This window comes from Sinocyclocheilus rhinocerous, unplaced genomic scaffold, assembly GCF_001515625.1.
Source record: "Sinocyclocheilus rhinocerous isolate Xijiao unplaced genomic scaffold, SAMN03320098_v1.1 scaffold1908, whole genome shotgun sequence".
NCBI lineage: Eukaryota > Metazoa > Chordata > Actinopteri > Cypriniformes > Cyprinidae > Sinocyclocheilus > Sinocyclocheilus rhinocerous.
This window is the reverse complement of record NW_015630984.1, coordinates 464,139-480,918: the sequence shown is the minus strand read 5'-3', so window position 1 is coordinate 480,918 and position 16,780 is coordinate 464,139. Positions and strand designations below refer to the sequence as shown.

Here is a 16,780-nt window from a genome sequence, read left to right as displayed (position 1 = left end):
GCACACACACACACACACACACGCACACACACAGACGAATCCACCGAGAAATCAAATGGGCGGCCAAATAACAACAAGTCTTTAAAAGAAAGAGAACAGAAGCCTATTGAAAATGTCACAGTAATTTGCATATGCAGGTAACAACTGTCATATATTTTGTTTTAGTTAAGCTCTAATTGGCTGCTTTATTAAGTGCTTCACGGATCATATCCTCAATGTAGTAATTACTTGAATGACTGAAGTGGACAGACGGAGAAAGAAACGGTTTCAGCCGCTAATGACTCTTTATTTTGGCCAAAGGGACTCAAGCCACATTCTGTCTATCTGGCTGTCTCTTTCTTTCTTTTTTTGGACGTGACTGCGTGAGAAACTGCCCTCTGAATGCAGTAATTGGTCTTTAGTGGAGAGGATGCCTCATTATTTCTCTGTGTTTTGGCTGCGACCAACATCCCGCTCCAGGAAGGAGGGCGTATCCTCTGCCGTGGGACTCATGTGTACCTGGGAGACGACATGCCTGATCCGGGCCTCGTGCTCACCGGCACCAAGTGTGGAGAAAACATGGTAAAGATGATGAGAATGAGAAGATGACCATTGCTTATTTAATGTAACTCAAGCTTGTTCAGATCACCAACATCAGGACGGCAGAATGGGTTCAATTGCATTGCTATGCTGTTTCTAGGGTATTCTGAGTGAAACTAGAGCATATATGTGGATTGTTTAACTATTGCTTTTTTGTTAACTAGTTAACTAGTCACTTAAGTTATTATTATTATTATTATTATTATTATTATTTTAAGACACATTTTTTTTTTTTTTTTTTTTTTTTTTAGCTCAAACTGCATATTTACTCAACACATGCAATAATTAAATGTGCTAAAATTGTGCAAAATGTCACATTTCTATGTAAATTAGGCTCATTATAGATTTACTTTCTCATATTTATATATAAAACTCAGCACTATTTTCCTGGATCAGGTTATTACCCATAACTTTACACATGACTAGATATGCCTAGAATAGTGTATTATGAAGCATGTCAAATGTCACAAATCTCACTGTTGGCATTTTGCAGCAATCCGTATTGCTGACCCTGATCTGATGTCTTATAATTCATTTCTATATCAAAATCTATAGAAGTCATTGGTGCCATGCAAAGGCAAAAAATTCAATAACTGCACGTTTAGTCAAAATTGAGTCATGAATGAAATCAGGGATGTTGGCTGAGGAAAGAATGGCCTCATTGGTTACAGCCTGACATAATTGGAAATGACCCTGTAATCACAGTATTAATAAAACGAAGTTATAAAGCTGAATTGCGTGTGACGCATACACAGCATGAGACACTTTTCCACCCTGTTTGCTGCTGTGAGGACATTTGAATGGGTCATGTCAGTATGTTTGGGTGGAGTTGAGCTGTCAATCATCACTGACTGACAGAACTAAATGAACTCACTCTCTCTCTGTGTGTGTGTGTCTGTAGATGTGTATAAACAGACAGTGTCAGAACATCAGTGTGCTCGGGGTTCACGACTGTTCGGCCAGGTGCAGCGGACACGGGGTGAGTTTATATCTGTCTCACTGTCTTTACAGTTTCACTCAGAAATATATCTGAATGCTTGGTGAACAGCATTTCATGTCGACTTTAAGCAGCCCAGAAATCCATCTGAACTAAATCTGATCTCACAATGAATCTTCATAGACCTACATACTGTACAGTATTAACTCCCAGAAGCCCATACAGCGCAGAAATGTTCTTGATAAGATGAGGAATCTGAATCCAATGTGACGCTCATGTCAGGATTACCATAATTACATGACAGCTCGTCTTCTTGTCCTCATTCTCATAAATTATTCATTTCTACGACGACACTCATAATGCCAAACTGGGCTTCGTGTGATTTCTGTTCATAAGTATGGCAAAGTGCATGACTACATGATTAATTCAAGTCAAAATAATATGTATAGCATAGCTCACGCATTGTTTTAAAGCATCTCGATGTTCATTTTACAGTATTGTATCCCCTTCGATACGTTGGATACTGAATAATTTCCTACCTAAATTTCTGTATCATGTTTTCATTTGTAAAATGAAAGTATTGTATTTCCAATTAGCAATTAAATTGAGATTTTACTAGGAAAACTGTTGAAGAAAACATGTCCAGGTCATAATATATCCCAAAATAAATAAAGAAAAATTGGTCATACTTTATTTTAAGGTCCAATTCTCACTATTAACAAACCATTAACTACAACTTTGGCTTCAATAAACTCCTAATTTGCTGCTTATTAATAGTGAGTAAGGTAGTTAAGTTTAGGTATTGGATAAGATTAGGGATGTAGAATATGGTCATGTAGAATAAATGCTTTATATACTAATAAACAGCCAATATGTTCATAATAGTCATGCTAATAAGCAACTAGTTAATAGTGAGAATTGGTCCCTAAACTAAAGTGTTACCGAAAAGCTATTTTAGTTATTAAAAAAACTAAGAAAATTAGTATAATAATTCCTTATTTTATTATTATTATTATTGTAAAAATAAAATCTAATGAAAATTTATATAATATTTTTTTTCTTGAGATATTGGGATGAAATATGACCTGTATGTGTTATCTTAAGATTCACCTCCTTAGTAACCCTTCAATTTAATTGCTCAATGGACATTTTATGATAATTAAGCACAGTTGGGCTCCCAGTTCTCATTATACCACTAATGAATTGTTTTTAATCAGTTTTTGTCTTGTTTTCCAGTAAAGCACATCTAAGTGTCTTTAAAACAAGATCAATTTACTTGGAAAGCAAAACTGCACAAAACAGGACTTGTTTTCATACATTCTGACATTTTGGTTGTTTTCACATGTATCAAAGTCAGAGCTTTAATGAAAATTTGAGTTTCCAGCTCAGAATTATGTGTTTGACTATGATGTGAATATGATTTTTACAAGTTAGAAACACAAAATTATAGTAATTTCTTTTTGTAGTTGTAAATGTTTAATGAATGCAAATACTATAGGAATAGGAAATGTCTTGCTCATTCACCATATGATTTCTAGAAATAGTTTTTGTTATGCTGAACATAATTATAGTAATTCTGGCTTTACTTGAATGCAACTAAAATCCACTGAGGACCTTTATTTCAAGTCATTCTCTCTCATATTGTAATGCAAGACTTACACATTTAATACAAATTATTAAAAATGCAAATGCAATTCAGGCTGATCTGAAATATACATTTTACTAAGGTTTCTGGTTTTACACATTTACATTGTCTGTAAGAGTTCCTGCTTTTTAAAATCTACATTTATTTAAGCAAAGCATGTTTAGAGACCAGATGAGATCTGTGTAAATACTGAGGGGTGAATCCTGACAGAGCGAATGTGTTTTAGCTCCAGCATCATGAAAGATCTCACAGTGAACACCGTCTTCCTGAAGAACAGGCCGGATTGGTTACAGCCAGGTTTGTGCAGATAGTGAGAAACAGATAGTGGAAGTCCATGAATGAGCTCATGAATCTCCAGATTAGATCAACATGTTCCTCTGAGTCCAACATCTGCTGCTGCTCATCAGCACCAAGAGAGAACCAGAAACAAATGCTGCCAAATGGAGGAAAGAGGAAGTGTTTGAGTGTTTTGGTAGATGTTGAGGAGGTGCATTTACAGACTTTTTAGCGCGCTGGACATGACGACTGCTCAACACACACACACACACACACACACAAACATATAATTTATAGATCTTATATATTTTTTCTTTCTTGTATTTTTTTTGTTAGTTTATTTATTTGCTTTGACAAAGATAGTGAAGTAATGCTTGGATATTTGAATCATACTCTTTTATATATTTACACTAGCATGTGCTGTTATTGCTGATAAAACTACATTTATGCTCTTACATTTTCCATAATCTAAAGTGAGTATTAATTCAGCAATCATGTGATGCGGGCTGATGTCACTGGTGTGTTTGTGTGTCTCAAACACACACACACACACACACACACAAACACATATACACACAAACACATAGAGACATGCTGCTAGCAAAGTTGGATACTGAATAATTTCCTGCCTATACTCTGTGTCATGTTTGCATTTGTAAAAGAAAAGTACTTTATTTCCATTTCACAACTAAATTGAGGGCTTACTAGGGAGGTGAATCTCAAGATAACATATCTGGATCATATTTCATCCCAAAATCTAAAGAAAAAAAAAAATGTTTTCTCTGGGCTCCTCCGTTCTGTGATAAAGCTGGGTTTGGAGGCAGTATGGACAGCGGCCCGATGAGACCAACAGGTATTAAACGTGCATCCATGATTATTATACTGCGCTTCAACAGTATCTGCTCAGTTCACAAACGTGTGTTCCCAAAATCTAAAGAAAAAAAAAAAATGTTTTGCATTGTGACTTTGATTATTTTCATGATAACCAGAAATTAATCATGATTTTAATCAGTGTTTTTGTTTTGTTAGTGTTTTATGTATATATAATATTTATGTATACGTACATATATGTATACAATTTTTATATTTTATACTATTTAATAAAATAATAACTATATCATATATTGATTATTTTATATATATATATATATATATATACAAGATCTTTGTTAAACAGTTCACCAGCATCCTGGTTTTATTGTTAGAAATACTTAGTGGCATTACTCTTGGGACGTTTTGCTGCTTTCAGCCTGCGTTAAACTGCCTTGAGTCTTTTGTGTGTGTGTGTGTGTACATGCAGACAGCAGCAGTGTGACGGTGGGCATCCTGGTGGCGTTTCTGTGTCTGCTGTGTGTTGGAATAATCGTGTGCATTAAGAGGAAAACTCTCAGTCTGTTCTCCAGCGATAAGAAGAACACCATCGAAAAACTGAGGTACCAAACCTGCACAGCTGAAATAAACAATCAGTTTGAAGGTGCAAGAGGCCATGCTGTATAGTATATACACCACACAAAGTCATAATTAGTTTTTTCATGACCGTTTTCCTCCATATCTGACCCATAGAATTAAACCGACTTGTTTTTGCTAGCGTCTCATTGAAAATTCTGTATGTAAATGAGTTGAGATTGACTAACCTCTGTGTGTTGCCATAGTTCATATTTTTAATCAGGGCAGGGAAAGTTCCTAAATTCTGAATATGCATTGAAATGTTGATATGTGAGTTCATTTGCAAATGATTGTGATTCCATAACCATACAGTCTGGGAACGGCTTTCCTTTGGTGATGTTACACTGGAAGTATTTTATTTCCATTTAGCAATTAAATTGAGAGCTTACTAAGGAGGTGAATCTCAAGAGAACATTTTTTTCATCCCAAATATCTAAAGAAAAACACTAAGAAATTGTTTTAAGCCAAAGAAAATCAAACCTATTTTAGGACCATTAATATTTGACTATGATTATGCACGATGATAATTAAGCATATTTAACCCCCTAATTCTCATTATACTGCAAATTAATAATGTTTTTGATCAGTGTTTTTGTTTTGTTTTCCAGTAAAGAACATCTAAATGTCCTTAAAATGAGATCAGTTTACTTGAGAAGCAAAACTACATAAAAGAGAACTTAGAGAATATATCTTATTTTTCCTTATAACAATAATATATTTATTACAATATAAATATAGATTTATACATATGTATTTTGTCTTGCGGCTTTGCCAAAGGTATAGTGGAGAATAATTTTACATAATTATTCTTTCTAAAAAAAGAGCAAATGATAACTGGTAGTTTCAAAAATTAAAATAATTACTAAAGTAAAAGGTTAACTATGGCTCCATTTACATTAGTAGGTGTTAATGCATATCATTTCCAATAACTTTTTAATTTCCAAGGGTTAATTTGTACATGATTGTGATGCCATAACCATGCGAATTTCTGAACAAGCTTCTTTTGCAGTCAGCACAATTTTCTCCCAGCTAACAAAGATATGCTCAAAGAACGTTTTGCTAACACTCCCATTCAGTTATATAATCATTATTCATCAATGTTCTCTAGTTTTTATATATTTATATATTTTAACAGTTTTTTCTTGGTTACGTGAGTGTTAAGGGAACATTCCATTTTATAATTTAGCAATAATTATTTGAATGTTACTTTTGAATGTTCTCTGAACATTCTGGACCAAGAAGTAACGTTTAAAAAACGTTTAAAAAATGTTAGACCAATGTCCAACTACAATTGGATTTTGTTTTATTCCAGCGTTTTGAGAACATTATTAAAGACCAGATAAAATTACTGGAAGATGTTACTGTGAATGTTTGTTCATAACTTTGAGAGAACCTTGTGAGAACGTTAAGTTTTGAGAATGTTCCCTGTTAGCTGGGATGTTGGTAAAAATGCACATCATTATTGTGATATCCTACATTGTGTTCTGTATTTGTGCTTTGCTGCAGGTCTGTGGGACCCAACAGACTGAACAGTCCAGCACACACACTCTCATCTGCTCACACACACACTGGGACTCAAACATACTCCACGTACAGAACGTCTCCTCAACGTCAGACTTCAGCTTTACTACAAAGTGGCAGCATATATAAGGTGCTCATTTACATATCCCATATATATGCACACACACACATGTATATATTACAAATCCCATCACAACATATGCATATTTCATACTTTTGCATAAACTGGCATGCATATGTGTGTCGCTTGACTGTTTTACTACAGTTCTGAGTGACCGTTGCTGTCCATCTCACGCTCCAGAGTTTTGTTTAATAAAAAGCACAGCAAAGACAAAGTGAGCGTTCAGCGCTTGAAACCCACTCTTTAGCTGTCAGACCACACGAGCTCTCACACATTGTTGGGAAATCAGTAGATACGCCTTTCAGCCAGATGGATTGTGGATGCATTTGTGATCTCAAGGCTGTTGTTGAGTAAAGCAGTTCAGATCTGTGATTAGAGGATGTGCAAAATACCACGAACGGCCCCTGTGAATACATAATAAGTAGGGATGCACTGATATGAACATGTTGGCTGATAATTCTAATTATTTCTACTTTTAGAACCTGATAACCACACTTTTGTCCAATATATATATATATATATATATATATATATATATATATATATAGTGTGGAAAAACCTAAACTTAGAAACAAGCACAAATGAGAAATGTTGCCATGGCATCTAACTGAAATTAAGTAAATTGAAATACTAAAATAGCTAAAACTAAAATAAGTGAAAGCTAATTAGAAATATATAAAAAAAACACACACATAACTATATTACTAAAACTTAAATGAAAACTGAAAATATAAAAAAGCTCATTGAAAATATTTATAAATACTATAATAGTATGTAAATAATACTAAAATAAGTGCTGACTATATTTATGATGTATTATGTTTTTTTATGTTTTTTTTTTTTTTTAAGCTTAAAGGGTTAGTTCACCCAAAAATGAGAATTCTATGGTTACGTGAGTGTTAAGGGATCATTCCATTTTATAATTTAGCAATAATTATTTGAATGTTACTTTTGAATGTTCTCTGAACATTCTGGACCAAGAAGTAACGTTTAAAAAATGTTAGACCAATGTCCAACTACAATTGGATTTTGTTTTATTCCAGCGTTTTGAGAACATTATTAAAGACCAGATAAAATTACTGGAAGATGTTACTGTGAATGTTTGTTCATAACTTTGAGAGAACCTTGTGAGAACGTTAAGTTTTGAGAATGTTCCCTGTTAGCTGGGATGTTGGTAAAAATGCACATCATTATTGTGATATCCTACATTGTGTTCTGTATTTGTGCTTTGCTGCAGGTCTGTGGGACCCAACAGACTGAACAGTCCAGCACACACACTCTCATCTGCTCACACACACACTGGGACTCAAACATACTCCACGTACAGAACGTCTCCTCAACGTCAGACTTCAGCTTTACTACAAAGTGGCAGCATATATAAGGTGCTCATTTACATATCCCATATATATGCACACACACACACATGTATATATTACAAATCCCATCACAACATATGCATATTTCATACTTTTGCATAAACTGGCATGCATATGTGTGTCGCTTGACTGTTTTACTACAGTAAAGAAAGTCAAACAGGTTTTAAGCGACATGAGGATAAGTAAATGATGACAGAACTTTAATTTTTGTATAAACTGTTCCGTTAAAGGTATGGTAAGTGGTTTCTGAGAAACTCTATTGGAAGTGGATCTCACCGAGCACCAAAACACACTTGTAGCCAATCACCAGTAAGGGGCGTGTCCATGTTTGATGGGGGAGGTGCCTGTGTTGCATTGCTATCAAGATAGGGGTGTGATCCTTTTGGGTGGGGGTGAGTTTGTTTTAGTGATTTCAAATATCAACAGCATTTCTTACCTTTAAGTATATCGCTGATTTATTGATTTGTGCATCTTGCATGTTTAATGTTTATTGAAATATTCATTGTCAGTCAAACATGATGGAAAGCCTGTGTGACACGTCTTTATCTGTCTCTCTGTAGCCCCAGTCTCCTCTCCAGACGGTGGACTCTGTGGTCCCGTCTCATGGTCTCCGCCGGCTGCCCCCGTGCCCTCCGGTCCACCTCTCTCACCCGCTGCCGCTGGCACTCAGCCTGCCGCTGACGCCACCACACACATACTCGACTCCACCCAGAGCCCCTCCACCAGCACTCGCACACACATCCGCTCCAGCAGCGGGAGCCGCCGGCCGTAGCCTGGCCTGCCAAAACGTCTGCAAGATCGCCATGGTGAGTGGAAATATGCCAGCGCTGCAGGAGTTGCATATAAAAAAAAAAAGACTGGGTGTTTTGAGTGGTGGTTAGGGCATTGGTAGGGTGTTCTGGGTGGTTGCTAGGTGAATGGTAGGGTGTTTTTGGGTGGTTGTTAGGGTGTTAAGTAGTTGCTAGTTTGTAATGGGTGGTTATTGGTGATTGCTAGGGCATTCTGAGTGGTTCTAGATGGTTGCTAGGGTGTTCTGGGTGGTTCTGAGTGGTTGCTACAGCATTGTTATGGTATTCTGGGTGGTTGCTAGGTTGTTATTGTTAGGTGGTTTCTAGGGTGTTCTGCACGGTTTCTAGAGTGTTCTGGGTGGTTGCAAGGGTATTGCTAGGTGGGTTCTAGCATGTTCTAGGTCAGTGTTTCTCAACCCTGGTCCTGGGCGCCCCCCAGCACTGCACATTTTGTGTGTCTCCCTAATCAAACACACCTGATTCAACTCATTAGCTCATTACCAGATAAAATTACTGCAAGATGTTACTGAGAATGTTTGTTCATAACTTTGAGAGAACCTTGCTAGAATGTGAATGTCTGAGGAGGTTCCTTTTTAGATAAGATGTTGGTAAAACTGCACATCATTATTGCGATATCCTACATTGGGTTCTGTATTTGTGCTTTGCTGCAGGTCTGTGGGACCCAACAGACTGAACAGTCCAGCACACACACTCTCATCTGCTCACACACACACTGGGACTCAAACATACTCCACGTACAGAACGTCTCCTCAACGTCAGACTTCAGCTTTACTACAAAGTGGCAGCATATATAAGGTGCTCATTTACATATCCCATATATATGCACACACACACATGTATATATTACAAATCCCATCACAACATATGCATATTTCATACTTTTGCATAAACTGGCATGCATATGTGTGTCGCTTGACTGTTTTACTACAGTTCTGAGTGACCGTTGCTGTCCATCTCACGCTCCAGAGTTTTGTTTAATAAAAAGCACAGCAAAGACAAAGTGAGCGTTCAGCGCTTGAAACCCACTCTTTAGCTGTCAGACCACACGAGCTCTCACACATTGTTGGGAAATCAGTAGATACGCCTTTCAGCCAGATGGATTGTGGATGCATTTGTGATCTTAGGGCTGAAAGCAGTTCAGATCTGTGATTAGAGGATGTGCAAAATACCACGAACGGCCCCTGTGGTGCACCGAATAGCCTGTGCTGTGAGAGATTGTTCAAAAGTTTTGGGAATTTGATGTCTGTTGTATTCACCAAGGCTACATTTATGTGATCAGAAAAAAGGGAAAATTGTGAAAAATTATTACAATTTAAAATGAATGTTTTTTTTTAGTGAACTGTTCCTTTAAGAGTGGCTGCAGTATCTGGCCCTCATAATGTGTGACGGTAACAGGATAGAGTATGTAGGTCTGTTTGATGTTAGACAAGGTGAGGTTATACAGACACATGGTGAGTGGAAATATGCCAGCGCTGCAGGAGTTGCATATAAAAAAAAAAAGACTGGGTGTTTTGAGTGGTGGTTAGGGCATTGGTAGGGTGTTCTGGGTGGTTGCTAGGTGAATGGTAGGGTGTTTTTGGGTGGTTGTTAGGGTGTTAAGTAGTTGCTAGTTTGTAATGGGTGGTTATTGGTGATTGCTAGGGCATTCTGGGTGGTTCTAGATGGTTGCTAGGGTGTTCTGGGTGGTTCTGAGTGGTTGCTACAGCATTGTTATGGTATTCTGGGTGGTTGTTAGGTTGTTATTGTTAGGTGGTTTCTAGGGTGTTCTGCAAGGTTTCTAGAATGTTCTGGGTGGTTGCAAGGGTATTACTAGGTCAAAGTGAGCGTTCAGCGCTTGAAACCCACTCTTTAGCTGTCAGACCACACGAGCTCTCACACATTGTTGGGAAATCAGTAGATACGCCTTTCAGCCAGATGGATTGTGGATGCATTTGTGATCTTAGGGCTGAAAGCAGTTCAGATCTGTGATTAGAGGATGTGCAAAATACCACGAACGGCCCCTGTGGTGCACCGAATAGCCTGTGCTGTGAGAGATTGTTCAAAAGTTTTGGGAATTTGATGTCTGTTGTATTCACCAAGGCTACATTTATGTGATCAGAAAAAAGGGAAAATTGTGAAAAATTATTACAATTTAAAATGAATGGTTTTTTTTAGTGAACTGTTCCTTTAAGAGTGGCTGCAGTATCTGTCCCTCATAATGTGTGACGGTAACAGGATAGAGTATGTAGGTCTGTTTGATGTTAGACAAGGTGAGGTTATACAGACACACACACACACACACACTGTTTCTGTCTCTCGTCTCCTTTTGTTCTTGTCACATCTGGCTGCAGGTCAAGAGCTCAAAGCAGCTCTGATGTGTGCTCATATGAGACTTATTTGTATCATTTAAAAGGATAGCTCAGCCAAAAATGAGTCATCATTTACTCAGCTGCATGTTGATCCAGATCTGTATGAGTCTTTCTTCTTACGCAGAATGACATAGAACTCAATAAATGCGCTCTAAAAAAATAGTCCATATGACTTGTGCACTTTGGTCCTTTTGTGTGTCTCCCTAATCAAACACACCTGATTCAACTCATTAGCTCATTAAAAGAAACTCAAGGACCTGAAATGTATGTCAGATAAGGGAGACATACAAAATGTGCAGTGTTGGGGGGCACTCAGGACCAGGGTTGAGAAACACTGTTCTAGGTGGTACTGGGTGGTTGCTAAGGTGTTCTGGTTGGTTTCTAGGCTGTTGTTAGGTGTTGCAAGGGTGTTCTGGGTGGTACTGTGTCATTGCTAGGGTGGTTGCTAGGGTGTTGTTGGTGGTTGCTAGGGCATTGTTGGGTGGTTACTAGGTTGTTCCATATGGTTGTTAGGGTGTTATGTAGTTTCTAGAGTGTTGTGGGATGTTTTGGATGATCACCAGGGTGTTCTGGGTGGTACCTTGTTTGTTGTTATGTGGTTGGGGTTCTTGGAGGGGTTTGGGGAATTTTTAGGTGGTTGCTAGGGTTTTCTGTACGTTTGTCTCTAGACATGTCATGGGTCCCTCCTTCAAAGTGTGTCTGTGGGATTTTTTTTTACCTGTTTTATCATTCAGCAGGTGAAAATCAGTCTGATAATGAGAAAAATAATAGCGAGCTGATTTTGATATTTACCGTTGGGGGTTTGTTCAAGTCAATAACTATAATGAGCAATCACACCACTCATAATAACATTGTGTACACTTCTATACATGTCAGCAGGTACATTGTGCTTAACTGATTTAATTTCTTTTAATCGATCTCTCATTCCCCAGCAGTGTTGCAATGGTGAGTTAGAGCTCATTTTTAGTGCACACACTAGTACACACTAGTATTTTATAATAGTTTTACAGTTTAATGCTGGAGCTGCAGTGGTGTGAACAGGCCTCTTTCATTAGAGCTCTATGTCGTATTAAATCTCAAGTATGTTCAGAGTTTCATGCAATCCAAAGAAAACACAGAGTGAAGCCTCTGGCCAGCCAATAAAAGACTGAGCGAGTCGATCAGAATGGAACTGAAAACTCAAGGTTTTGACATAGCAATGCATTTTGAAATTGAGTTTGTCAAACTGTCTGAGGCAGACTATATTAAGCTGTGGGCTATAGGTCATTGATCGACTTATGTTCAATGAAATAAGGAAATAAATAATTTTGACTTCTAAACCCACTTTTTACTCTTCTGACACAATAATATTGATCCTCCCATAGACAGCAATGTAATTACCACGATCAAGGTCCAGAAACGTAGCAAGGAGATCGGTAAAATAATCCATGTGACATCAGGGGTTCAACCGTAATATTACGAAGCTACGAGAATACTTTTTGTACGCAAAGAAAACAAAAGTAACGACTTTAGCTGTCAGCTGCGTCACACGGATACGTTTGAACGAATTCGATTTGAACAAAAACAACGTATCTGCTTGACGCATGCTGACACAGAATAGCATACGCTGTTTACGTTCAGTGGATTTTCTCCAAAAATGACATAATAACATTGTGTACACTTCTATACATGTCAGCAGGTACATTGTGCTTAACTGATTTAATTTCTTTTAATCGATCTCTCATTCCCCAGCAGTGTTGCAATGGTGAGTTAGAGCTCATTTTTAGTGCACACACTAGTATTTTATAATAGTTTTACAGTTTAATGCTGGAGCTGCAGTGGTGTGAACAGGCCTCTTTCATTAGAGCTCTATGTCGTATTAAATCTCAAGTATGTTCAGAGTTTCATGCAATCCAAAGAAAACACAGAGTGAAGCCTCTGGCCAGCCAATAAAAGACTGAGCGAGTCGATCAGAATGGAACTGAAAACTCAAGGTTTTGACATAGCAATGCATTTTGAAATTGAGTTTGTCAAACTGTCTGAGGCAGACTATATTAAGCTGTGGGCTATAGGTCATTGATCGACTTATGTTCAATGAAATAAGGAAATAAATAATTTTGACTTCTAAACCCACTTTTTACTCTTCTGACACAATAATATCTTGGAATTATGTTCATTTTGGGGGTTTTCTCAGTGTGTATTGATACATGCAATTCACTTGATTAAATAACCAGCATATAAATTAATTATTTTGATGATTAAATTTACAGTCCTAATATATACGTCTAGAAGTAGTTATGTAAATTCAGCAGTCTCTATCATCTGCTGTCAAAGTAATGAGGTTCACAAAATAATGTTAATTAACCTCGTGAGGACACTTCAACATGTATTGAATAATAATCTTCATTGTTCTACCATTTGCAAACACCTCTTTAAAAGAGGCCGACAACAAAAGACAGAAAATGTGCATTAAATAATGTCTAAAATGGAGATGTTTGGCTCAAGTCAATTACCTGAGGTGCGGTGTCTGTGGACAGTCCACATTATTTGATAATACGTAGCAATTTGAGGTTGTCTCCCATAAAAACCTGCCTGTAAAAAGAGAGTCTTTGTCTGTTTTTATAAGACGACCTGTGGAGAGACAGATTGCAGGAAGAGGCAGGTAATAGATAGGTGAATGGTGAAGATGAGCCCTCTCAAGAGACAACAAGAGACACAACACAAAACCTTGCTAAAACATCACCTAATAACCATGAACCAACACACTTCAAAACGTAGTGTTCTTCAGTTGCTCATGGTTTCAGATCCATTTGTAGCTGTATGGGGTTCTCGAGCTGCTATTTTGGATTCTGGGTTCTTTTAATTGTGTTTATTTATTTATTACATTAATGTATTTAGCAGGTGCTTTTATCCAAAGTGACTTTAATTGCTTTCAAGGTTTATATTTTATCAGTTCATGCTCTGCCTGGGAATTGACCTCATGACCCTGTGAAATAACTAGAGAATAAAAAGTTCTTGGAAATTAAAAATGTTTTCATATGGCATCAGACTGTAAAACACTTTTTGTTTCAGATTTGAGGAAGGGTGTTGCTATGCAGTTGCTCTGATTAATTGTTCTGATTATTATGTTTATAGTGTGGTTGCCTGGCAATGCCAGGGTGTTCTGGATGGTTTCTAGGGAGTTGTTAGGTTGTTGCAAGTGTGTTCTGTGTGATTGCTAGAGTGTTGCTTGGTGGTTGTTAGGGTGTTAGATGGTTGATAGGGTGTTCTGGATGGTTTCTAGGGAGTTGTTAGGTTGTTGCAAGTGTGTTCTGTGTGATTGCTAGAGTGTTGCTTGGTGGTTGTTAGGGTGTTAGATGGTTGATAGGGTGTTCTGGATGGTTTCTAGGGAGTTGTTAGGTTGTTGCAAGTGTGTTCTGTGTGATTGCTAGAGTGTTGCTTGGTGGTTGTTAGGGTGTTAGATGGTTGATAGGGTGTTCTGGATGGTTTCTAGGGAGTTGTTAGGTTGTTGCAAGTGTGTTCTGTGTGATTGCTAGAGTGTTGCTTGGTGGTTGTTAGGGTGTTAGATGGTTGATAGGGTGTTCTGGATGGTTTCTAGGGAGTTGTAAGGTTGTTGCTAGTGTGTTCTGTGTGATTGCCAGGGCACTGCTAGGTGGTTGCTAAGGTGTTCTGGTTGGTTGTTAGGGTGTTAGGTGGTTGCTAAGGTGTTCTGGTTGGTTGTTAGAGTTTTGCTAGGCGGTTGTTAAGGTGTTCTGGTTGGTTGTTAGGGTGTTGCTAGGTGGTTGATAGGGGGTTGTTAGGGTGTTCTGGTGGTTCTCGATGGTTTCTAGGCTGTTGTTATGGTGTTGCTAGAGTGTTCTGTATGATTGCTTGGGCACTTGCTGAATAAAAGTATAAATTTCTTTTTTTTAAATCATATGTACTCCAAACTTTTGAATGATAGTGTACCGTTAAACTCAAACATCCTGAGATAAGTCATTTGATGTGAATTAATCCTTTGAATCAATCGGATATCAGTGTGATCTCATAAGACACCGGCGGTCAGCAGAGAAATGAGATGATGAACAGAAGACCTCAGACGTGTCCAGCGTGACCTCAGGCTGCTTCATTAACCAGAAGTGTTATCATGGCTGATTCAACTCTTGAGAACTTTCCATCGGGGAAGCGTTAGCGAGGAGACACATGAGACTTCCTCCATCTCAAGATCTTTTTATCAGCTACAAAAACAAAGAGCTCTGTCATCAGCAATCATGCGACGCTTGAGATATGAGCAATTCAGCTCTTTATTAAAATGTAAAAGACAGAGGAACGTGAGCTGTGAAATCATGTTTGGATCTCTGTAGAGATGAGAGAGAATGAGGACCAGATGGAGAGCAGGTAGCAGCCTATCATTACCTCATAGTCAGCCTGTAGATTTGGAACATATGAACATGTCACATGACCCCCGGAGAGAGTCGCCATGGCAGCAGTGAAGCCATATACAGCACTAAACTCATGCAGCAGTGAAGTTAGATTAGCTTGTACTGCCATCTGGTGGACAAAAGAGGGAAGCTAGTTTTTATCTAGAGTTTGTTAGGGAGCAACAATGAAAGGTCTGTCAGTATTAACCCTTATATTTTTTCTTTCCCTGGAACACAAAAGTATTGAAAATTGCCTATCCAAAGAATGTGTTACTGCTCTAGGTCGCTAAAACTCATTTGGAGGAATAAAAATAGACATCAATGAGACAGTTGGTGACAAACAGGAAGACTACAGAGCTATAAAAAGGAGTGTGAATAGCAATTCAGATCATTTGATGAGAAATGTTTGAGTTCAAATTGACTCTGTTGCAGACTTCAGTATGTTGGAAAGTTTAAACGCAATTTGAAACTGAGATCTTCATCTCAAACTCACGTGATATTTACTGTAGTGTTATTTTAGTATTATTTATATACCATTATAGTATTTTTTTGAATATATATTTTTTTTAACTTTTTTTTAATTTGTCAATGTTTATATTTTCAGTAATTTTTATCAGTTTTTTTTACTTTAATTTAATTTATTCCAGTTTTAGTTTTAGTAATTTTAGTACTTTGAAATAATTTTGAACTTATTTAATTTCTCTTTTTTTGCTAAGTTTAAGTTTTTCATAATATATTTATTTTATTTAATCTTTAATTCAATTACAAAAAAAATATTTAAATAGTTTTAATTAACAACACAGATTTTTCCATCTAGATATTTATATTTTATTTCAGCTTTATTTCACTTAATGAAAACAATTTTTGATAGTTTTAGTTAGCAATAACAGCACTGATTTAGTGGAGTCTTTTTCCATTGCTCTCCATTGTCAAAAATCAATATATGAAAGATCTTGTTTATCACAACGTATATTAATCATGCTTGATAAATGAGTAAATATACTCATGTGAGACTATCCCTTTCTCAAGGAACTTCATGAGAACTTGTGTTGGTGTGTGTTCTTCCTCCTGTACTCAGTTTAGTTCCTCTCATTTCTCTAGGTGTTCGAGAAGCCCAGTCCACCCCAGAAGCCTCTTCCCGCAGACCCGCTGAGTGGAAACGTCCGAGTGATTCGGAACCCATCGGCCGTGCGACTTCCAGCTCCCATCCCGACCCCAGCCGCCCCGCGACCCGCTCCGCCTCACCCACAGCCCTCCAGGTGCAAACACATCCATGAACACCTGCTGAAAATGTCAAATCATTAAAGAAATAGTTCACCCAAAAAAGAACATTTGCTGAAAAT

General features: G+C 37.5%; 1 protein-coding gene across 1 annotated transcript in view; it reads left to right on the top strand.

Moving 5' to 3' along the window:
- Nucleotides 1-4,223: 4,223 nt before the first annotated feature.
- LOC107740850 (disintegrin and metalloproteinase domain-containing protein 12-like) overlaps nt 4,224-16,780 on the top strand; it is a 14,972-nt gene continuing 2,415 nt past the window's right edge. The window contains exons 1-5 of the mRNA XM_016553376.1: nt 4,224-4,290; nt 4,738-4,870; nt 6,390-6,534; nt 8,462-8,707; nt 16,539-16,696. Of these exons, the coding sequence (XP_016408862.1) occupies nt 4,263-4,290; nt 4,738-4,870; nt 6,390-6,534; nt 8,462-8,707; nt 16,539-16,696 (710 nt within the window). The 5' untranslated portion in view covers nt 4,224-4,262. The remainder of the gene's footprint in view (nt 4,291-4,737; nt 4,871-6,389; nt 6,535-8,461; nt 8,708-16,538; nt 16,697-16,780) is intronic.